The sequence below is a fragment of the Zootoca vivipara genome, chromosome 13 (assembly GCF_963506605.1).
Source record: "Zootoca vivipara chromosome 13, rZooViv1.1, whole genome shotgun sequence".
In the NCBI taxonomy this organism is placed as follows: Eukaryota; Metazoa; Chordata; class Lepidosauria; order Squamata; family Lacertidae; genus Zootoca; species Zootoca vivipara.
In genome coordinates this window covers 45,455,123-45,479,991 of record NC_083288.1, presented here as the reverse complement: position 1 = coordinate 45,479,991, position 24,869 = coordinate 45,455,123, and the positions used below count along the sequence as shown (strand labels likewise).

Genomic DNA, 24,869 nt, shown 5'->3' with positions numbered 1-24,869 from the left:
GGTGGGTAGATTTAGAAGAAGTCCTTAAAGCAGTGCTTTTTTCTGGGAGGGGATGCAGGAATACAAATACCCCTAATCATTTTGTAAATCTTTGTCATTTTGTCCATTTAATGTATTTATTTTTCCTGATTTGAACTATAAAATAGTGATTTTATTGAGTCAAAATGAGAGTACCCCTAAACATTTTTAAAAGAAAAAAACCATTGCCTTAAAGTATATTGAGATCTGTAGGAAACAAAACAAATCTTCCACAGTTCAAGACAGCACAATTCCACCAATGCCCATAGCTTTTTGCTTGCCCATGTTTGTTGAAATCTGGATCCAGCAACCTTGAAAAACCTACCTTCCAAGACTAGAGTAAATGGGCATTTGCCCAACTGTATTGAGGTCAGTAATTCAGAATTCACAAAACACCCAGCAGACTACATGCTACAGTCTTCATAGGAACATGACACCTCGGATATGCATGCAGAGGATGGCATATTAGAATTCACCCATCCCAATTGACACAAGCTTTTGGCTTTTATTTCCCATTCATATGCTAGGTTTGTACAACCAGGAGCAAAACCAACCGAGAGTCCCCCAGACAATTGATTCTGCAGCTTAAATACCTGAGGGTAATACATCCTTACTCCAACTTTGTCATATGACTTCCTCCCTTGACTTAGTTGACTGGTTTGGGCCAGTTTACAGTTTGGAGTTGTGTGGTCAGTGATCTATGCTTGTAAAGGAAACCAATGATGTTTAGATGTGGGTTCTCTGGTAAATGTGTGTGGAGAAATATAAAAAATTATAAGTCTGTTGTTCAAGATCCGCCACTAGCCATCTTAATTGCAGCTTTTCACCATCTTAACGGAAGTCCCCAAAAGCTGCAATTGGGACTTGCCGTTGTGGGAAGTGATACATAAATTCAGCATACTCAAAAGTGTAAGCAGTTATAACTGAAATCTCAATTGCTGTTGGGTTCAATAGGATTCTTATTAACTAGTGAGTATGGCTTGATGGGCCTACATAGTGCCTGACCAGGACCAGGACCAGTAGATACTATGCAAAACAAATGTCAAAGAAGTGAAAATAGGGTACAAACACTCATATCCCATCTATAAATGGTTACTGGTGTAGATGTCTCCCAACAGTATCTAGATGAACTAGTAGCCGGATAGGTCTGATAATAGCTTTTCATTACCCACTCCTCACCAGAGGTGGAATCTCTTGTGTACAGAGGTAGCATAATTCTGAATACTCTAAAAGCTGGGGGGAGATAGCAGGTGGTTGCTTTTGGCTTTATTTTCCTGAAGTGGGCTTCTGGGGGTCATTGCCTGACCACTTGAGAAAGAGAATCTTGGGACAGATAGAACCTTAGTCTGATATTGATGAACACAGCTGTTGCCATTAGTTTGTGCCTTAGCCAATATCAGAACTGCAGGAGGGAAAAACCTATGTTTCATAACCACTTCCGGATCTTTCCACTCTGTACCAAATAACCCAACCAAATAACACTTCTCACCATATGTAGCTGGGAAATCTCCACCTTTTTCACTTGGGCTCTAGTGACTGCATGGACAGACCTGGATATTTGGTACATGGATAGAGAGGCAACCGAGTGACTCTTAACAGCATCACTAAAGAACCTGCACTGATAACTTGTTTGATACTGGGCTAGATTTAGGTTTCAAGGACCTGAACTGCTTGGGCCTAGGTTATCTGGGATGCGGCATAGATTGTCATGGAGATCAGAGGCCATCCTTGTGCCACAGCCTGCAGATGTCCATCTAGCAACCACCACAAATAGTGTATTCTGTATTGATGCCCACACTCTGGAATGGCCCTCCCTCCTCCTCAAACCACCACGGTCTGGCATGCACCAGCTGATATAATTTGAGTGCATACTTTTAAAAAATTGATTCTGTTCACCGTGTCCTTTGCTCGCTTTTGATGCGGGCTGCTGTTGCATTTTAAGTATTAAGAACATAAACACAGGAAGAGCCTGGATCGGGTCAACATCCCATCCAGTTTAGCATCCCCTTCTCTCAGTGGCCAATCAGATGCTTGTGGGAATCCAGCAAGGAGGACCTGAGCACAAGACGTACCCTCCTGCCAGGGCCGGCTCTACGTAGACCCCTGGTGGCGCAGGGCACCACGGCGCCGGCCCACCAGGAGGGCGCTGCGAGCTGCACCCGCTGGCTAGCTGGCCGGTCCGCCGCGCAGCTGCGCGCGGCGCCCACCCACTCACCGCGCTGGGAAACGGGGCGGGAGGGTGCCGGAGAGATCGCGCTCCGCCCACCGCGCTGGGAAACGGGGCGGGAGGGCGCCGGAGAGATCCAGGGCACCACGGCTCCAGAGGCGCTTAAGAGGGCCCTGCCTCCTGCTCTTTACAGCAACTGGTATTCAGAAGCAATACTGCACCAGAATATAGCCACCGTGGCTGGTAGCCATTGATAGGTTCTCCATATATCTGTCCAGTCCTCTTAAAGCTGTCCCAAGTTGATAGACCTGGGAGCGACGAAAAAATTATTCCTAACAACTGCCTTTTTAGGTTTGATTTCATTTTTGCACGTTGCCTATTACGTTAATGCTCAGCAAACTTTTTCAGCAGGGGGCCGGTGCACTGTCCCTCAGAACTTCTTGGGGGCTGGACTACCGGTATATTTTGAAAAGAAAAAGGAACTAATTCCTATACCCCAGAGATGCATTTAAAATAAAAGGACACATTCTACTCATGTAAAAACACGCTGATTCCTGGACTGTCCGTGGGCCAGATTTAGAAGGCAGTTGGGCCAGATCCAGCCCCCGGGCCTTAGTTTGCCTACCCATGCGTTAATGTGTGTTGCCTTGAAGTGGAGGCATAATAGGTAATACATAAGTGTCTTAATAAAGAAAAGTATTCAGATTTGACTGGCAGACTCTATCCCATTCAAAGAGCGTGTTGGAGGTCTTCAGTTGCCCCAGATTTCATTTCCAACTTGCCCACAACTAAAGCAGCCATGAAGTTATTCTTAGAGCTTGCAGACTCCTTGAGTGGTGATATACTTAGCTATTCTCTGTTTCTCACCTCCCCAATCATTGCACCTGCAGCCTCCATCTTGGCTCCACGCAGCACCGTGCCTCCTGTCCTTGCGGTCTAACGTTTTCTCCGCCTCCGTGGCTGCCCGCTCGAGCCCTTGCCACGTGCCGTCTCTTTCAAGCTCCCCACCTTTCTGGAAAACAACTCTTGTTTTCGAGAGGAAGCGGTTTCTGTGGGGTGAGCTTCAAACGCTGACCCAGAAAAACCAACGCGCTCCTGACGTCATGGAAGTGAGCTGGTTGGCTTTGACCCATTTAGGGGGTTGACATAGTTTCCACTTCCTGCTGCCTTTCTTACTTGTTGCTGTACCTAGCTTGGGGTGGCGGCGGGGAGAAGTTATTTTTGAGAATTAAAACGTAAATAGGGCCACTGGGTTAGGGGTTGAAGGCACCTGTTTGGCGGAGGCTAAAAATAAGCTCACGAGCTCAAGTTTCTAAAAGAAAGTGGGTCTTTGACCTAGGGTGGCTGAACATCAAAGTCTTCACCCCCCCTCCCATTGGTTGTGCACAAGTTATTCTCAGTCTTGTACCCCAGTGCTAACTGCAGTCACCCCTACAATAAGTCCACATTTGCACCATACGTTTAAAACACTTCTTTATCAATCATGGCTTCCCCCACTGCATCCCGGGAAGTGTAGTTTGTTAGGGGTGCTAAGAATTGTTAGGACACCCCTGTTCCCTTCACGGAATCAAAATCTCCAGTACTTTAACAATCCCCTTTCCCAGAGAAATGGGAATTGTAGCTCTGTGAGGGAAATAAGGGTGATGGGACTTGTTAAGTGACACCCTAACAAACTACAGTTCCCTTGAGTGAAGCCATGGCTGTTAAAGTGGTATAATGGCGCTTTAAAGAGCCAGTGTGGTGTAGTCTCCTTTGGAGGTCTTTAAACAGAGGCTTGACTGGCATATGTCAAGAATGCTTTCATGGTGTTTACTGCTCGGCAGGGGGTTGGACTGGATGGCCCTTGTGGTCTCTTCCAACTCTACGATTCTATGAGGGCTTTCCTGCTCAGTTCCTTGCCAGTTTCCCACAAGCCACAGTGAGAACAGGATTCTGGACAAGATGGGCCATGGGCCTGATTCAGCAGGCTCTAACGTTTGTACATCTTCTGCAGATACCGAACCCAGCAGACACTTGGATTGTCACTCCTCTGCTGATGTGCATTGGACCGTTGTGATGGTAACTACCGTAATCAGATATGGAATCACAGAGTTGCAGGCCAGGGTGGAACAGCTCAGGCCCAAAGGCCAAATGTGGACCTCCAGGTCTGCCTATCTGGCCCTTGGGACTCGCCCAAAGCTATTCTCCTTCACCAGCCCTGCTCCATAACCCTCCTTGAGTGTCTCTTGTCAGGCTGGAATGTGTGATTGAACTGCAAGAATGCTTCTTGCTGCCTGGATGGAAAACATAGCGCACTGGTTCCCCCAAAGAATCCTGCACCCCTCGCAGATATACAGTTCCCAGTCCATTCAACAAATTTTAGTTCCCACATTTCTTTGGGCAGGGGCATGTGCTTTAAATGCAAGGTGACTGAAATTTGTATCCATTGCTCCACCCATTTTTGTCTCTGGCCCTGCCAATCACTGCCACGTGACCCATAGACGATTTCCTCCAAAGGAACGTAGCCTGAAAAAACTCGGTTTCATTTTCAAACTCCTCTAATTGTAAAGAAGTGTTTCCTAGTGCTCAACTTAAATCCACCCTTCAGTAACCTTAAGAGCATGAGATCCAAGGCCCTTTCACACGTTACACTGAACACAGGTACAAGCGATCTGTACGCATGTGCAAGCATTTGTGTGAAAAAGTGTACACGTCATTTTGATGTGGGGTTAGGGCTGAAAGCCTGAATTAATGCCCAGCCAGGCTTCAATTCCAATAACACTCACTAAAGAAAAATATGCACTGCATTGTAGGCAGATAAAGGACTGAGAAGGCAATTTTAACCTCTGGGAAAAACTTTGGGGAACTGATTTGAAGTTTACAGTATGTTATTCTTTGAAAATGTTTTACAGATGGTATTTAACTCTGAGTAGGCTTGCTAAGATGTATACGACTGAATTAGATAAGGGCTGGACATGCAATGAGGTTGAGGGAACGTTCTTTCACATGTGGTGGACTTGTAAAAGGGTAAAAGAATACTGGGAAATTATCCATAATGAACTGGACAAAAAGTTTAAAAGTACTTTTCCAAAAAACAAACAAAAACCCAGAGTCCTTTTGGGGGGGATAATTTCCAGTTGTCAAAAAAAAAAAGAAAAAAAAAAGGATATTTATGTATGCCACTACTGTGGCCTGTATTCTGTTAGCCCAAAAATGGAAAACGAGCGAGGTCCCAACTAAAGAAGAATGGCAACTTAAGTTGACAGAATATGCACAGCTTGCAGATTTAATATATAAAATAAGAGAACAAGAAGAACATATGTTTAGAGAAGATTGGAAAACATTTATGGAATATATGGGGGGGAATTGTGTACACTTGAAAACGGCAGCATTAAGATAAATTCAACAGTGTAAATAAGTTTTGATGGATGTAATAATGGAATACTGAATGGTTCCATCTTTTGTAAAATATGCATGGATCTATGATATGTAAAATGAACCATGGAAAGAGAAGAAGGGAAGTCATTGATATTTTAAGGATGTTTAAATGAATATTTTAAATTGTAAAACATCAAGACCAGCATCCCATTCTCAACATGGCCAACCAGATTCCTGATCATTCTCACCACCTGTGGCTTCCAGCAACTGGTATTGAGAAGAATTGCTGCCTCTGACTGCCTAGTTGCTATTGATGGGCTCTTCACATCTCACTACAGCACTCTGGTTTGGAGGAAGCATACTCAAGGACGAGTCCTGCTCTTCATGCCAAAATCGCAACCTGGCAAAAGAAAGTACCCCTGGGCATGTGCAGAGTGCCTCCCCCTAACTTCACAGTAACTTTGCTCACCTGCCTACCTATTATTGGAAGATGGGTTTCAAGATTAGAGGATTTGACTTGCAGACACATGAGGCCTCGACATCTCTCATTTCAGTAATTAAGTAACTTTCTCTCCCCCTTTCCTAGCGTTCCCACACTCCATCTCATTATGCCTCGAAGGGATGAAAATGCAATTTGGATGTTTAGCTTTTGTGTCCTTATAACATTTGTATAAGGGCGCATTGCTAACTTGGAGGAGGAGGGGTCAAGAAATGAGATCCAGTTCCCGAGGAAGGCAAACAGGATACTGCAGACTGAATTGAGGAATAATTGTATGGTATATTTTAGTATCGTGATAACCTCTGGCCCTTCCAGTCTCTCTCATTTCTCCCTCTTGACTACAAATGCGAACTCTCCTTAGAAGCTACTTCTGAATAAGAATTCAGAACAACGCATTTCACGCCTATGTTACTGTCATTTCTGTATTTCTTATTTGTCTATCATGTAGCAGGAAGAACTTTCTGACAGCAAGAGTTGTTTGACAGTAGAACAGACTCCCTCAGAAGGTGGTGGGCTCTCCTTCATCGGAGGTTTGAAAGCAGAGGTTGGATGACCGTCTGTCATGGATGCTTTAGCTGATATTCTTGTGTCGCAGGGGGTTGGACTAGATGACCCTTGGGGATACCTCCTACAGGTGAGCCTCGGAAAATTGGAATATCGTTGAAAAGTGGATTTATTTCAGTAACGCAACTTAAAAGGTGAAACCAATATATGAGATAGACGCATGACATGCAAAGCAAGATATGTCCAGCCTTTATTTGTTGTAATTGTAATTATTTGTCGTTAGGTGGGTCAATTATAAATGGAATGTCATTAATGAAATGTAATAGCGATGTTTATTTTTGTATTATTGTAAATATTTGTTTTTTTACTGTGGAATTTCCAAAAGAAAGCATTTGTAAAAAATTAAAGGAAAAATAAGAAAATAAAAAGTTGCATTACTGAAATAAATGCACGTTTCGACGATATTCTAATTTTCTGAGTTTCACCTAACTCTACAATTCTATTATTCTACCATTTCATTTTTGTGGATCGGAGGTGGGCGGCAGAGAAAAACCACCACATATTCATAAAGCACCAAACATGCACAGAGGATTCAAACATATACACTTTTAATATTCTGTAACAATACAGGATGCTTTGTGTAGATTATATTCACAAGATAGTGCGATACAATGAAGCAGGATGTTGGTTTGTCGACTTTATCTCTCTCCCAGAGCTCATAAGCATTAGGTGGCTGTACAACAAAGCAGAAATCCAGAAGTTGAACCTTTCCCCCTTTCAGGAAAAAAAATGGCGGCACCCCTAGCTGAAAGGAATGCAAGAATGTGGTTCTTTCCAAGCAGTTGCAGATGTTCCTCATGTATGCTCTGTGCTGGAGATGACTTTGTAAATGTCTCTGTTTTGAGGGGTTCTTCCACAATATACCAGATATGCTCCCTATATTTCTGCCATTTCTGAACTGGAAGAAGAGATTGAGAAATCCTGATTATTATCTAGATAGGAAGCCATTGCATAGGCAGCTGCAGAAAGATACAAGCATCGAAGACAGGAAAACATACATTCAGCTACAGGGTTTATGGCTTTTGTTACAGGGAGTGGGGAAGGCAATCTGGTCCCCTAGATACTTTTGCAACTGCATAATAACAGAGCCCTGCAGAAGCAGACAAGGGAGGATAACCTGTGGTCTTTCAGATGTTGATGAGACTACAATTCCCATCAGTCCTGTGTAGCATCCCCAATGGCCAAGGATGAGAGGAGTTGTAGTCCAGCAACATCTGGAGGGTGACAGGTTCCCTGCACCTGCTAAATAGATAAGGTAAAAGGTAAAGGACACCTGGACGGTTAAGTCCAGTCAAAGGTGACTATTGGGCATCTTGTTTTTCAGGCTGAGGGAGCCAGCATTTGTCCACAGACAGTTTTCCGGATCATGTGGCCAGCATGACTAAACCTCTTCTGGCACAACAGAACACTGTGATGAGTGCCAGAGAGCACAGAAATGCCATGGTGTAAACAGACACAACAACAACAACAACAACAACAATAATAATATATAAAAAATAATTTATTATTTATACCCCGCCCATCTGGCTGGGTTTCCCCAGCCACTCTGGGCGGCTTCCAACCGAATATTAAAAACAGTACAGCATCAAACATTAAAAACTTCCCTAAACAGGGCTGCCTTCAGTTGTCTTCTAAAAGTAAAATAATTGCTTATTGTCTTGACATCTGCTGGGAGGGCGTTTCACAGGGTGGGTGCCACTACTGAGAAGGCCCTCTGTCTGGTTCCCTGCAACCTCACCTCTCGCAATGAGGGAACCGCCAGAAGGCCCTCGGTGCTGGATCTCAGTGTCCGGGCTGAATGATGGGGGTGGAGACGCTCCTTCAGGTATACAGGACCGAGGCCCAACTCCCACCAATCCCGGACATCATGAGCAATGGTCAGGGATGATGGGAGGTGTAGTCCCACATCTAGAGGGTCTGTTTAATCCAGTATTCCCCCCCCTCCAGCAAGCAACATTGCCCAGCCAAATGCCTTTGTGAAGGCCACGAACAGATCAGCCCTCTCCATCCAGTATCCAGGGGCCGACTGCTCAGGTTGAAGGTCCCATTTGGCCTTCATGGACTGAAAGCCTCAGGATAATTCTTAGCCTCTGTGGATTTGACTATCTCCCCATCTCAGGCAGTGAATTCTAAAAATTAAGCTTCCATAACTAATCCAGTTCTTCAATCCAAGAGGATGTAAAATCAAACCCTAAGTACCTCTAGGCCAGGCATGTCAAACCTGCGGCCCTCCAGATGTTTTGGACTACAATTCCCATCTTCCCCAACCACTGGTCCTGCTAGCTAGGAATCATGGGAGTTGTAGGCCAAAACATCTGGAGGGCCGCAGGTTTCACATGCCTGCTCTAGGCTAACACCATTCATCAGAACAGAGGTGGAGAGGACCTCCAGTCTGCAGGTCAACCTGCCAGTTTGCCCTGCGACACCACTTTCCCCAAACCATGCCCACCGGATGGCATTAGGTGATGGGGGAGGGGCTCAGTCCTGCCTTGTGCAGCTTCGCCAGTAGGGAATGCTCTGGCATAACAAAACCTCAGCAAAGAGAAGGATTGGCACCTCTGCTCATCAGCTGGTGAATGGAAAGTTCAATCCTGCATGTCCCTTGTTGACCACTCCCGTCCAGCAGGTCAACTCTGGCATAGTACCGACATCATCATGATGTCAGGTGGGGGGCCTTCTGGGTAGGGTGGGGAGAGGGCTCCTCAGCAGCCCAACTGGTGGTGAACTGTGAATCACTGTGAGATATGGAGATCATACAGTGGTCCTTGGGGTACAGACGCTTCAGGTTACAGACTCCACTAACCCAGAAATAGTACCTCGGGTTAAGAACTTTGCTTCAGGATGAGAACAGAAATTGTGCACCGGCGGCGAGGGCAGCAGCAGCGGGAGGCCCCATTAGCTAAAGTGGTGTCTCAGGTTAAGAACAGTTTCAGGTTAAGAACAGACCTCCGGACAGGGCCGGCTCTAGGTATAGTCCCGGTGACACGGAGCTGCGCGCTGCGAGGGCGGGGGCACCAGAGCGATCTCCGTGCCTCAGCACCAGGGCACCCGACCTACTCAAGACTGCCCTGCCTCCAGAACAAATTAAGTTCTTAACCCGAGGTGCCACTGTATTAGAAAAAAAGCCGGAGCTCCAAAGACAACCTTCACTGACCAGATATGTTTTGGAGCACAGCTCCCATCAGCCCCAGCCAGGACTCTTAAGTGAGTCTGTTCCTTGCTTACCTCAGCTAGACCAAGCGTGGAAGGTGAACAGCAGGTTGAAGGCAACACACTTGAGGAAAATGACTCGCAGTCCTAGCACGGTGAGGGAGAGGAGATTCAACCTCTCGTCTGATTAAAACAAAGGGTGGGGGAAGAGAGAGAAAGAGAGAATAAATGTCAAAAAAGAACAGATGTCCGTTTGCAAGCTACTGTCTTCTTTGGGGACTCATGGCCAATTTGGACGATGAGTGTTGTTGTTTTAAAAGCAACGAGGTATCTTCTGGACTCTCGCTATTTTCGTGGGAGGGATTCAATCACAAACTGGCATATATAGGTTGGCCGAATTAAAGTGGATTAATGTGCTCAGATGCAAGGCCGGCGTGTCCATTAAGGCAAACTAGGCAGCTGCCTAGGGCGCCAAAATGGAGGGGTGCTGCCTGGGGACGCCTCCACTGCGCCTGTCAGCTGTTGAGCGGCTTCAGGCAGCTATCCCAAGGCGTGTGCACCTCCGGAGAGCGGCTTGAAGCCGTTCAACAGCTGACAGGCACAGTGGAGGCGACCCCAGGCTCGTGCTCCCCGTGCAACCGGAGGCGTGCGGGGAACGCGAGCCTGGGGCCACCTCGTCGCGCCTCTCAGCTGTTTTTTATTTTATTTTTATTTTTTATTTTTATTTTTCTACTTTTTATTTTTTCTATTTTCTATTTTTATTTTTTTATTCCACTTTTATTTTTTCTAAGAAAAGGTCAACAACTCTGGGAAATAGGGGGGGGGGGGCACCAGAAGGTGATCTCGCCTAGGGCACAAAAAACCCTAGCACCGGCCCTGCTCAGATGCATGAAGGAGATGGCTCCTAGCCACAATGGCTACACCCTGTTGCCACAGCTGGAGGCAGAAATGCTTCTGAATAACACTTGCTGGAAACCACAGGAGAGGAGAGGGCTCCTGTGCTCAAATCCTGTTTGCTGGCTTCCCAGCAGTTCAGTCACTGGGTGAAAAGGATACTGGACTAGATGGGCCATTGGCCTGATCCAGCGGGCTCTTCTTATGTTCTTAAGCAACAAACCTACTTTTCTTTTTAGGCCAGAGTGCGCTATTATTACACCAATGGCATGTTGTAGAATACACCCCCCTCAATATCCTCACTGGGTCTGCTTTAGTCAAGTTCTGGCAACTAATCTACAGACTTTAAAACAAACAGCTAAGCCAGAATGGCTGGTTGTTGACCCTACTTGCTCACGGGGGTGATTCCTAAGGCAAGATTATGATTTGATTTTCATTCGGTTCCCAGTCAAATTGCACATCTCTTTTTGCACATACCTGTCTCAAAACCGCCTGTTGTCTTTTCTGAGCAGGTGGTTGCAGCCTCTGTAACAATGATGGAAATGATCATTAATGATGGTGATCAAGGATTATTACATTTTCAGTTTTCATTGATTCTCTTTCCTTTATTCTTTTTTTCATATAATTTTTAGTGAAGTTTGAAAAGTACAAGGAAAAGGGGGGGGGAATGGAGAAAGGAAGGAGAGAAAGAAGTTGCAAGAAAAGCATGCCTGAAACATGCATATAGCAAAATATGAGGCAAAAGGATGGGATTGAATTTCCTGATCCCTTGACCTCAGGAAGCAAGGATGGTGATGAAGCTATTGCAGCTTTCACCCTGTACACCACAATTTGCCACAACAATCCCTCTGAATTGTTTTAGGTGGTTGGTAAGAAGAAAACTACTGTTTCTAAAAATGCTTCCACGCCACTGTTCTGCTTGGGCCGGTTTGTCTTTGCAGACAGTTAAAGCACAAATAATCAATCCTTTCCCAAAAAATAATCCTGGGACACTACAGATCACTCCTCACAGAGCTACAGTCTCCAGCATGCTTGAGAAAGTGCAGAATTATTCTGGGTTGAAATAATGTGCTTTAAAGAATGTTTCTTTATGTGACCTTTGTTTTGATGGCTATTTTGGGTTGTGGTTATCTCCTCATTGCTTTTTAGCATTTTGGATGGTAAGCTTCCTTGAGACTTTTTGAAGACCAGGCAGAATATATAGATTTTCAGCTCATCACCCAATTGGCTTGCAAACATTTACACAGTCTGCTTTTTACCTGCCGACTCCGGTTGAAATCTCGTGTTATTGTACTCAGCATAACAATCACCAGCCTTTTTGCCTTTGCCCCAGACCACTGTGCCATAGCTGGGTGTTTCCTTGCCATTTTCTTTCACTACGACGACTGAGCCATTGACCTTCTCTGAATTATTTATATCAGCCCCCACTGTGATGGGTGCAGGGAAATAGTCGGTGATAAGGCAGGCAGAAATGTCTCTATCTCCTTCCTTGGATGGCTGTAGTTTGTAGATGGAAGGCTCAGATGTCTTAAGATCTGAATGGGGGGAAGCAAAAGATAACCAGAAGTTAGCAACTGCAGCTGAAATTGGCATATGCCGCGAAAGTCAATACCATACTAATAATGGGCAAAGGGGTGGGTGAGAGGCAGGATTAAATTATCCATCCACTCCACAAAAATCTGACTCCAATTACATATGATCTCCCCTCTCTCTTTCACCCGTCCTTCAAGAAAAAGGCATTCAAGGCATCTCAGAATGAAAACTCAAGGAAACGAATATAAAAATGCACCACTCAGCAATAATCTTCAAAGAAAATATCAGAATAAATCAGTAGCAGAGAATCTCTGCCCCTCCAGATATTGCCAGATTCCGACTTCCATCATCCCTTAGCATTGACCATGCTGGCTGTGGGCTTAAGGGAGCTGGAGATTCTGGAGTGATTCCATTTATCCCTGGAATAAACGAACCGAAGAAAGGTTTGCATCCAACTAAGTCTTAGGCCACGTTCACACCATGCATTTATAGTGATGCCACTTTAAACCGCCATGGCTTCCCCCAAAGGATTCTGGGAGCTGAAGTTTGGTAAAGGTGCAGAGAGTTGCTAGGAATCCCCTGATCATCTCGCAGAGCTATAATACCCAGCATTCCCTGTAAAATGAGACTGATGGTTAAACAACACACTGTAGTTCTGTGAGGGGAAAAGGGGGCCTGCTAAGACCTCTCAGCACCTTCAACAAACTACAGCTCCCAGAATCCTTTGGGGGGGGTAGCCATGACAGTTTAAAGTGGCATTACTATAAAAGCATGGTGTGAACGTGGCCTAAGACTGTTTAAGATGAATCATGAATCATAGAGTTGGAAGGAACCTCCAACTAGTCCACCAACCTCGCAATGCAGGAATAAAGGTATCATAGCACTATAAATGTATGGAATGAATGCAGCCCAGAGTAAATGGAGAAATTAATGCTTCTATGTTAGCCATTCTTCTCAATAAGCATATGTTGGAATGTATGTTTCAACAGCTTGCTCTGAGTACCAATTACCAAGTGAGCAGATGCGTGTTCTGCATTGTTCTGCAGTGAGCAACTGGCAAAAAGTTTTCACCGAAGGACCCCGTCTGCTCCATTGAACTCTCGCTCAGTGCAACCGAGAGCACACTCCTCTAGCTCTCAGAAACCATTTCCCAGAAGCACCCACAAAGTTCACACCTCACTGTGGGCCTCTGTGGGTTGTTGTTTCGCTATGAGGATGACGGCAACCCACAGCTCTTCTCTACAGTTCAGTGAGGAGATGAAGGCGTATCCACCGGTTCCCCAAACCTGCTATAGACCAACTGCAGGGTCAGCATCCGACAAGCAACGACTAATCCCACCAATAACTACACTAAAGCTTAAAATATGCATAATGGTGAATTGGATGGTACTGCACAGGGATGGTCCAGAATTCCATGTGGACACTGGGGCACGGTTGGAATTTTTGCATAAGCCATTTTATTTATTTATTGGATTTATATACCGCCCTATACCCGGACATCCCATCACTGTGATTCCTCCATTTCAGGAGGTTGATCTTGATGACCATTTTGGTCCCTTCCAACTCTATGATTTCCCCTTCTCATTCGAATATACTTAATTCTGAATACACCTCTTGCACAGTGAAGAATAACTGGATCCAAATATATTCCAGAGCATATTATCTCTCTCTCTCTCTCTCTCTCTCTCTCTCTCTCTCACACACACACACACACACACCCTGACACACTTGCAGAAAGCTACCTTATCTGAGTCAGTTCTGTCTGCACTGACTGGCAGCAGGTTATCCAGGATTATATTATTATTATTATTATTATTATTATTATTATTATTATTATTATTATTATTTCAGGCCAGAGTCTCCCAGCCCTACCTGGAGATGAAAGGGATTGAACCAGGGATGTTCTGCATGCAAAGCAGATGCTTTAGGACTGAGCCATGGCTCCATCCCCATTTGAATGTTTCCAATATTTGACTTACTTGGTTTAACACTCAGTTGAGTCCCACCTCCAAACAACAATTTGTTAGCAGTTCCTCCATAAGTCACCCAGTGGGTTAGGGTATGACAAAAACACATCTTGACTTAACAGGGAACGTCATGGGAGCACAGGAAGCTACCTCAAACCAAGGTAGGCCAATGGCCCAGCTAGCTCAGTAAGGCTGATGCTAACTTGATACGCCTTTCCAGGATTTCAGGCAGGACAGCCCTACTTAAAGACACAACTGGAATCGAACAGGGGGGCATTTTGCATGCAAGGCAGATGCTGTAACACGGACCTCCAACCCTTCCCACCTTTATGTTTAGGGGTGAAGCCATAATAGCATAAGGATGTATCCAGCTAAGTTCTTGTCAAAGTAGGTACACTGAAATTAATGGATCTAAGTTAGTCATGCCCATTCATTTCAGTGTGTGTACTCTGATAGCACTGTAAATAACCCATGCTCTTCTCTCTGTGTCCTGCCCCCCCAGGGTTTGGCTCAATGGGTGGCTGGAACAGTCTGCATATGAGTTGGCTGAACTGTGTTGGGTGAAACTCTGTTGGGCTGCATGTGCACCCAATCTCTCTATGGATCAATAGGGCAGGTGGGCAAGGTACAGAGGTCCTGCTGGCAATGGCTTGGGGTGGCTACATTAGCTCTTTGAATCTCAGCCGACACCATCAATGTAATCATCATCAATGTTGCTGTTACAGGTAAGTAGCCGTGTTGTCTGACGTAGTCAAAACAAAATAAAAAAAATTCCTTCCAGTAGCACCTTAGAGACCAACTAAGTTTGTCAATGGTATGAGCTTTCGTGTGCATGCACACTTCATTCATCACCATCTATTATCACCATTTATGATTAACACAGTTATCGTAATCTGCTGCCAATGCTCCATAAATAAATATATACATATGCAGGGTTTTAAATTAACCCTGTTTGAAATTTAAAATATATTTGAAAAAATATTGTAATATATAATGTTTTGAAATTCTTAAGGAAGTTGTTATAGGCTATCGGAGTAGAGATAGGAGTTATATGTTGTATTTTAATTTATGTTTAGGATCTATGATGAGTAAATTTTTATTTGTATTTATATGAGTAAATATTATGAGTAATATTATGATTTAGATATAAGATGAATTTTAGAAACTGCTAAGGATGAAAGAAGTGAAATTCAGATGGGGGGATTTGGGAAAGTCACCAAATGAAGTTAAGAAAAGGTAGAAATTTTAAAAAAACAAAAAATAAATTAACCCTGTTTGCTTATCTTTGAGCTGCCTATGGATTTTGGTGGGCATCTCTGAATGTTTGAAGCATTTCCAGAGAGTCTAAAAACATAAGAAGAGCCTGTTGGATCATCTAGTCCAGCTTCCTCTTTCCAAAGTAGCCAGTTAGATACCTGTGGGAAACCCACAAGCAGGAGGATCCAAGCCCAAGAGCACCCTCTCCTCCTGCGGTTTCCAGAAACTGGTATTTTCCAGTTGTGGAGGCAGAATATAGCCATCGCGGCTAGTAGCCGTCAAGAGCCTTCTTCTGCATGAGTGTGCGAATGCTCTGTCAAGGAGGTAGAGAAAACCCATACAGTGCTAACTATACGCAGTGTTCAAAGGAACCAAAGGTACTAAATCCAGTAGTAAGGGGGCTGCAAGCCAACCAGAGCTTTGGGGTAGCTGAAAATTCTAATAATTAGGTGGTGGACTGGACCAGAATGAATGGGCCTGACCAATGCTTGGAAAACATTTTGGAGCCTGTGTGGTCGGAAAATGACATTACAACTTCCTACCCCCCCAAAATGGCCGAACTATAGAATGCATTAAAGTTGTGCGCATAAAGGGGGGAGGGAGGAAAATAACAGACATTTTTGCATCATTCTCCACGTTCCCTCAAAACCAGCACAAACAGAAGTGTCAACTTACCAGGGGTAACTACAAGTCTAGTCCCACCTCCCAATGTGAATTTAAATCCAGCAGTGTTATCACTGTGAGACACGTCTGTACAAAATGGTGGTTCTATGGAAGCTGATGTGTGCCATGGTTTAGCCTGTTGGATGGCATGCTATTGGAACCCTGTGGGGACTTTTTATACTAAAAAAAAAAAATAATATTTCAGAATGGAAAGTCCACTTTTGAGTCTCTTGTAAATTTGTTGATCTACAAGAGGTTTTAGACTCATGGGTAAGGTAAAAATCAACAAATCTACAGAATACATGGTTGGATGGATCAATATATGTCTCCTTGTGTCAGACTAACCAGGTTTAATTTTGTACTACCTGATGCTTTAAGCCAGGGGTCCCCAAACTAAGGCCCGGGGGCGGCCCGTGGATGGTCCGGGAATCAGCATGTTTTTACATGAGTAGAATTTTATTTAAAATGCATCTCTGGGTTATTTGTGGGGCATAGGAATTTATTCATATTTTTTTTCAAAATATAGTCCCCCCCCCAGGTCTGAGGGACAAGGGACCGGCCCCCTGCTGAAAAAGTTTTCTAACCCCTGTTCTAAGCAGTCTAAAAAACCATCAATAGTCTGAGATCCAAAGAACAGACCAATGAGTGGTTTGGATACGGGTTTTTTGCTTGTTTTCATCCACACTCCTTACTTCCCACCCAACACTAACTACTTTTCAGAACATTTTCACAACTTCTTTGTGATAGGGCCTACTGTTCTAAGATGAATAAAAGAAAACGGAAATCTAAAAGGGTGAATCCAAAGCCTTTGGGAATGCATAAAGTAGCCTTTGGGATCTTGGCCAAAATAAGTAAATAATGTTATTTGCTCACCATGTCCCACTGACAACCTTGTCTCTCTCCCAAATAGAATTGTATTACCTGCATAGGTCACCCGTCTTCTTATAAATACACGTCTTTAAATAAATGGAATGACGTGAATTTCTACTGTCTGTGACCACCATTTGAATAGTTTCCTAATGTGAGAATTGAGTGGTATTGATGGTGGTAGTTGTGGTAAAGAACACAGGAACATAAGCATTGCAATCTTATATGGCAGCAATGGTCTGCTAACATTCTTCCTCCCAACAGTGGTCAGCTACAAGTGACAAGAAAGACATTATGCTATCCACTCCTTATTAGACTCAGAGAGGTTATATCTAGCCAGGTTACACTCCCAGTAAATACTGGCTCCCTAAAAAGAGGACTGAGCTTTATAGAACAAATCAAGAAGTTCCCCACAAAAGTGCATAAAATGAACACCCAAGTTTCCTATAATGCCAGTATAGGCAGAAATGCTAACTTACCCGGTGTAACAACAAGTTTGGTCCCACTTCCAAATATTTGAGACCAACCAACATTGTTAACACTGTAAGACACATCTCTACAAAATGGTGGCTCTGTGAGACTTGACATGTATCAATCAAGTTGCCCATTTGGTTGTTATTGCATGGAGGGGAATATGAAAGAAAAACAATAGACCAGGCATCCCCAAGCTGCGGCCCTCCAGATGTTTTGGCCTACAACTCCCATGATCCCTAGCTAACAGGACCAATGGTCGGGGAAGATGGGAATTGTAGTCCAAAACATCTGGAGGGCCGAAGTTTGGGGATGCCTGCAATAGACCATTGCTATAAAAGAAAAAGAAAACAAACTGGTTTGCTCTACAACTGAAATGTATGAGGGTTGAATCCAGACTTTCAACCTTGCCATCTTTAGACTAAATAGCATTGTCCTCCTCAGAATACTGTAGACATAGGACTAATTTTGCATTTACCTCAACATTATGATTGCAAACTGACACCAGTTAGGTCCCTTCTGGTAGGTGATAAAGAGGACATGATTGAGTTAGTCAGTTCCTGTTGCCAGCCCCTAGCACTGAATGTCTAAAAGGTTTAATTGAACTGACACATATCCAACCCAGGAAAGGGGAACCTGTCGTCCTCCAAATAATGTTGGACTCCAGCTCCCATCAGCCTCAGCCAACATGGGCAATGGTAAGGGGCGATGGGACCAACAGCTAGAGGGCCACAGGTTCTCCATCCCTGAACCTATAACAATGCATAGAAATCTCACCGCCTATAAGAACAGAGTCCTCTGGAAATTAATGTAACCATAACTTGAAAATAGAAAGTCCCAGTTGACAGTGTTATGAATCAAGACAAAAGGTAACTCTCTAAAAGGTAACTTTTATGCCCCTCTCAATTCTTTCTATCTATCTATCTATCTATCTATCTATCTATCTATCTATCTATCATCTATCTATCTATCTATCTATCTATCTATCTATCTATCAATAAAAGAGTTTCCAAACTTGGGTCACCTTCTGTTTTTGGACTACAACTCCCACCATCCCTAGCTAGCAGGACCAGTGGTCAGGGATGATGGGAGTTGTAGTCCAGAAATGGCTGGAAACTCAAGCTTGGGAACCCCTGATCTATCCTATCAATATGGCTTAAAAACAAGAAGAAGGAAAAATATATAAAGAAATTCACTTACTAGGGAGAATTACAAGTTTTGTCCCACTTCCAAATATGGGTTTATTCCATCCACCACTGTTAACACTATGAGACACACCTTTACACAATGTTGGAACAGGTAGTGTTACCTGCTAAATTCGTCTTCTGGAAAACTTACATACATTGTAGCCTGCATGTTCACAGCAGCAATCTGTGTAGTTTATATTTTTTACAATTTAGGTCAGGAACATTATGCCCATGTTCTAGATATGGGGCAGATCCAGCCTTCCACCTAAGGAAACCTAGAGAGTTAACAGCAGTTGTCCCCATGCAGCATAAAATGGCATATATGAAGTAGATCTCAAATGACTTAAGGAATCTAGGTCAGGGATAGGGAATATGTGATCCTTCCAGATGCTGGATTCCATCTCCCATCAACCCTAGCTAGTATGGCCAATGGTGAGGAATGATGGGAGTTGCAGTGAGTTCATGATCTAGATCAGGGGTGGCCAACTCCCAAGAAACTGAGATCTACTCACAGAGTTAAAAAATTGGCAGTGATCTACTCCACTTTTTGGGGTTCAGGTCAAAGTTGTTGAACTTTTTTTAGGAAGGAGGAAGACCGATTTGGGGGGGGGGTTCAGGTCAAAGTTGTTGAGTTTTTTCAGGGAGTTTTTTTAAAATATTATGCTTGGCACATTTTCCCCTGGAGAGTGAAAGGTCAAAACAGGCTAAAGAAAATCCATATTGTTCTGATAAGTGGTCATTAAATATGTATCTGGTGCATTTCCAAGATCTGGGCCAAAATGGCTCGCCTGCCAACTAGAAAGTTTCCTGTACTTGACTTACTTGGTTTAACAATCAGTTTGGTCCCCGCTCCAAATAATAATTTGGTGCCAGTTCCTCCATAGACACATTGATTTCATGTATAACAAAAACCCAGGTTTCATTTTGGATCCCTCAAGGATCAAAAATGAAGAGCCACTTAGAACACAGTGTGACAAGAAAATCCAGTTTTCTGCCCAACTGTGTTAAGGAATAAATGAATATATATATATATATATATATATATATATATATATATATATATATAAAAGTTTTTTTAACGTTACAGTCAAGTGTTCTTAAACAGTGGCAGCAACAGAAATGCCAGCTTACCAGGAACAATTGCAAGCGTGGTCCCACTGCCAAATATGAATTTTCCCCATCCACTATTAACACCATAATATGTACCTCTACAAAATGGTGGACTTGTAAGACTTGAATGCATCGTGTTGCCTGCTCTGTTGGTGCTACACGGTGGTGGTTGTGAATATCTAGTCATGTTTCAGAAGGAAAGATTTACCACTGAGCTTCAAAAAGCATCCATGACAGATGACCATCCAAGGATGGAGAGTCCACAGCCTCCTGAGGGAGACTGTTCCACTGTCGAACAGCTCTTACTGTCAGAAAGGTTTTCTGTCTGTCTAGTCAGAATCTCCCTTCCTGCAACTTGAAACCATCGGTTCGAGTCCTATCTTCCAGAGCAGGAGAAAACAAGCTTTCTCCATCCTCCATGTGACAGCCCTTCAGATATTTGAAGATGGCTATCATATCGGTATCGGTATCAAGTTTATTGCTTTTGGTCTAAGGCTGCTGCAATGTATACAATGTCATTCAGTAAAATATATACAAATTTGGTACAAAACTTAGAACATTTACATTACCAAAACATGACCTAATCAGCACAAAGCTATGGAAACACTTTAATATACCAATTGAAATATTAAATAATAAAATTTATAAACTAAAATAATCACATGGCCACTGATGTATTAAAAGAAATATTAAACAATACAATTGATAATTGTGTACAACTTTGGTGAGAGAAATGCATCTTGGTATGGATGGGGTCAGATAAATTCATCTCCTTTACAGTTACTAGCTACCTCAGCAATATATTTTTTTCTAATTTTACTGGCGGCAGTTGCAAAAAGTGCTACACGCCAGGTCACATATTTATCTGTGTCTGCAAGGAGATAAAGAATCATATCAGAAGGATTCTGACGAGGGGACCTTGTCATTATAGGTGTCAAAAACCATTCTCTCGCATCACTGTATAAAGGACAACGTAACATATAATGCGTAAGGTCCTCTAATTCAGGGCATCCTCTAATACAAACACGTTCTAATAGCAGAGTTTATTGTCTTTAATCATAACTCTGTAAAAACTTTCTGGAGTTGTACAAAAGTCAATTCATTAAAATACGTATGTTCGTGGGCCTCTCTAAGTTTAAAATATAATGGAGCGCATGTGGATGAATACATGGAATTTAAATCATTTTTAGTAGCCACTGTTCTTATGGTACGTTTGAAAAAACAATTTCTGAGCATGTAGGGAAAGTTATTTATATCATATCTCCTCTCAGTCTTCCCTCAGTAGGTTGCTATTTTAAAATAACAATCCCACAGACACAGAACTGGCACCTAGCAGTCAGAGATATGATATAACAGACAGATATACTGTCGATTATCCATCCCAAAGCCCAGTTCTTTTTATCTCAAAGGTGTTGTTTCTTTTAATGCAGTTGTATACCTTCTCTGGAAGTTAATGCCAATTTACATTGGGTGATAGTCAAGTGAACAATACTCAGAGTAGACTCATTGAAATCGATGCAATTCAATTACAAAAGTCCATTGATTTCCGGTGGTGTGTTCTAAGTATGACTAACATTGGATATCACTGACAGTAGGTGCTTCCATCCAATTTGTAAAGAATGCTCATGATAGTGTCATGCAATATATGGAAGCAACATACCAAGGCAGATAATGATCTACCATGAATACCTTAAACATGACAATATGTGAAAACGAAGAAGTGTCATCTTACCAGGGAGTATTACTAGTTTGGTCCCACTTCCAAATGCAAGTTTACCAAATCCACCAGCAGTGTTAGCACTGTGATATGTACCTTTACAAAATGGCGCCCTTCTTATGGGCCCCAGGCATTTTCCTGGTCCTTTGCACCAGAGATATAACAACATATATACAGCCGGTTGCCCATCGGCTTTTCCTTTTCAAGGCGCTCAGATATCTATTTGGAAGTTACGTCAAACAAACTTTGGGTCATACTCAGACTAGACCTACTGAAATTAATGTAGTTACGTTACACAAGTCCATGGCTGTGATCGTAGAGTATGGTTGACATTGGCTCATGACTCATGGATATTAGATGCCTCCATCCAATCGGTAGATTGGACTATGTCATGCTGTTGAGGCAAATAACACATCCACTGGGGTAAATAATGGTGTGCCATGATTACTATGAGGAAATTAACATGAGAAAATGTAAAAAGTCTCTGCTTACCAGGAAGTACTACTAGTCTGGTGCCACTTCCAAATGTGGGTTTCCCACTAGCAGTTGTAAGCACTGTGAGATGCACCTTTACAAAATAGCGGTTAAACTCTTTGTCCTGTGGTCTGAGGTGAGGAACCTTTGTCCCTCCAGCTGCTGCTAAACTACAACTCCCATCATCCCCGGCCATTGGCCATGCTTGCTGGGTGTTATGGGAGCAGAAGTTCAGGAATATCTGGAGGGCAAGACACCTAATAAAGTGGTAAATACAAGCACACAGTGTAATATCTTAGCCATAGAGGAAATCCATTTATTTCAATGGGTCTACTCTACCATTGGATAGCATAATCATAAATTGAAATTAAATGTGACTTCAAACCAGTTTTTTGTTTTTGTTTTTTTAAGAAGAAGAAGAAATGTTCTCAATTAGGTTGTATCAAGAATAAAGAATTATCCCACAAAGATAAACAGAGTAGGGACAATGTATTGGCATAATCAGAAAATCTCAATACGGAACAAATCATGAAAAAGAATCCCATAAAAACACCCAAATCCAGTTTCTTTAAATGCCACTGTAAACAGCAATGTCGACTCACCAGGAATAATCACAAGCTTGGTCCCACTTCCAAATATCTTTTTCCAACCAACATTTTCAGCACTGTGAGACACATCTCTACAAAATGGTGGCTGTCTGAGAGTTCATTGACATGCATTATGGTGCAACGGAGTGGGTTGTGTGTGTGTGTGTAAAAATATCTTTGGGGTAATAAAAAAGGGGAGGAGGAGGACAGAATGTAAGAGATAGGTAAGGCTTAGTTAGACTAATCTATCCTACCCTGTCCATCCCAGCAGCTACAAGTCAAAGGTTTAATTGAATGGACTTTTATTCTTACTTACATCAACCAATTTGAAGCATAGCAGAGATATTTGAAACCCCAACGTCCACCACTGAGCAAAGCACATCTCTTTCAAGGTCTGAGCAGGGGTGAGAAACCCACAGCCCTCCAAATGGTGTTGGATTCCCAACTCCCACCTGCTTCAGCTGGCGTGTCCAATGGCCAGGATGATAGCAAACAAAGTCCAGCAAGATTAGCAGTTTCCCCACCCCAACCTAAATAACAGAGTCAGCTGGCTGGTGCTGATGGGAGTCAGTGTCTACATTGACTACCTGGAGCCCTGCAACATTTTGAGGGCAAAATGTTGGCTATCTGCAGGCAACAGGATGGTTGCTTAAATGCTGGCTGGTAGCCAATGCCTACATTATCTGTGGTGCTGGAACTATGTAAATATAGGTGTGTTTCGAAGGGAAGAGAGTCGGCATGGGACTCCAATGGTATGTTAACGGTTTGAGGGAATTCACAATGTTTTCAGCTGCAACTCCCATCATCCCTGACCATTGGCCATGCTGGGTTGAGCTGTTGGACTACAAAATCCCCCAGAGGGCAAAAAAAAGGTTAGAGAAAGCTGTTAAAGACTGCCTTCTTGGTTGCTCTGTGAAGCTCAACTTGACCAGGGCTTTTTCCCAGCTAGAACTCGCCAAAAGTTCCAGCAGCTCTCAAGTGGGTACCATTGTCATTCTAAGAGAATGAGGGAGGTGTTCACGGTGAAAAATACACAGGGTAACACAATTTCAAATTTAGAGGGTTGCATTTGGATGAGGAAGAGGGGGGTATTCTGATCTGTCACACTCACAAAATGAAAATAAATGAGGGTTTAAATTTACCTGGTGTCACAATTAGCCTAGTCCCACTGCCAAATATTACTTTCCAGTTACCAGCAGTAGGCGCACAGTGCTTCCTGCCTTGATAAAAATTGCCCAGGCACAAGGAGTGTACAGAGTTGAATGTGCTCAGGGATAGTATAGGGCAGGGATGGTGAACGTGGTATCTCCTAGATTGGACCACATCTTCTATCATCCTGCTGGATGATGCGGATGGGAGTCATGGTCCAAAGCAACTGGAGGATTCAAGGTTCGACAAAGATGCTCCACATACTAATATTGTGTTCCTGGTTGCTCCACTCAACCCGGACCAAGTTTTGGAGGTTGCATTTGTTTGGAGAAGGGGGAAGGTATACTGATCTGTCACACATAGGGTTGCCAGACTCAATAGAGGACAGGACTTCTGTGCCTTTAATTGCCCTGCTCGCTTTTGAGTCTGGAAACCTTAAAGAGAAACCAGCAGACCCTTTGCTTGGAAATTAAACAAAGGGTCTGCTGGTTTCTCTTTAAGGTTTCCAGACTCAAAAGAGAGCAGGGCAATTAAAGGCACAAAAGTCCTGTCCTCTATTGAGTCTGGCAACCCTAGTCGCACATGGAAGGAATTAAGGCTTGAAACTTACTTGGTGTCACAACCAGTCTTGTTCCACTTCCAAAGGTTACTTTTCCATAACCAGTGGAAGACCCACAGTGTTTCCTGCCTTGACAAAAAATGTCCATCCACAAAGAGCACACAGAGCAAAGAGCTGGACATGAGAAAGGGTAGCGTAGGACAGGGAGGAGAACCTGGTGTCCTCTAGATATTGCTGGACTGCAACCTTCATCACCCCTGGATTAGCCATGCTGACAGGGGCTGATGTGAGCTGTAATCCAACATCATTTGAAGAACCACAAGTTCCCCATCTCTGGTATAGGGATGGACTTACAACATTTTCTGATTGTCAGATACCGATGCTATGTGATTCTGTTCCAGAGCCAAATAAAACCATTCTTGCATTTTCATGGTGACTGTTGGTCACACACATCTCCCCCCACCTGGATTTGACATCAAACACAACTTAAGTGAGCCTTAACACTTACTGGGATTCACCTTCAGGATAGTTCCTTTTCCAAATATCACCTTATTTCCAGCTACATTCCCACAGTGATTCAATGCCTCACAAAAACCTCTAGAAGAGGGACAGGGAACGTGTCTTTCCAGATGGTGTTGGACTACAACTCCCATCACCCATGACCATGGGACATGGTGAC

At 43.4% G+C, this 24,869-nt stretch overlaps 1 protein-coding gene across 1 annotated transcript in view; it reads right to left on the bottom strand.

Moving 5' to 3' along the window:
* Positions 1-9,831: 9,831 nt before the first annotated feature.
* The window catches only part of LOC118094647 (M1-specific T cell receptor alpha chain-like), a 76,592-nt gene continuing 61,554 nt past the window's right edge, over positions 9,832-24,869 (bottom strand). Inside the window, exons 6-8 of the mRNA XM_060281347.1 lie at positions 11,909-12,184; positions 11,127-11,174; positions 9,832-9,938 (exon numbers count right to left, since the gene is read on the bottom strand). Coding sequence (XP_060137330.1) covers positions 9,832-9,938; positions 11,127-11,174; positions 11,909-12,184 — 431 coding nt within the window. The remainder of the gene's footprint in view (positions 9,939-11,126; positions 11,175-11,908; positions 12,185-24,869) is intronic.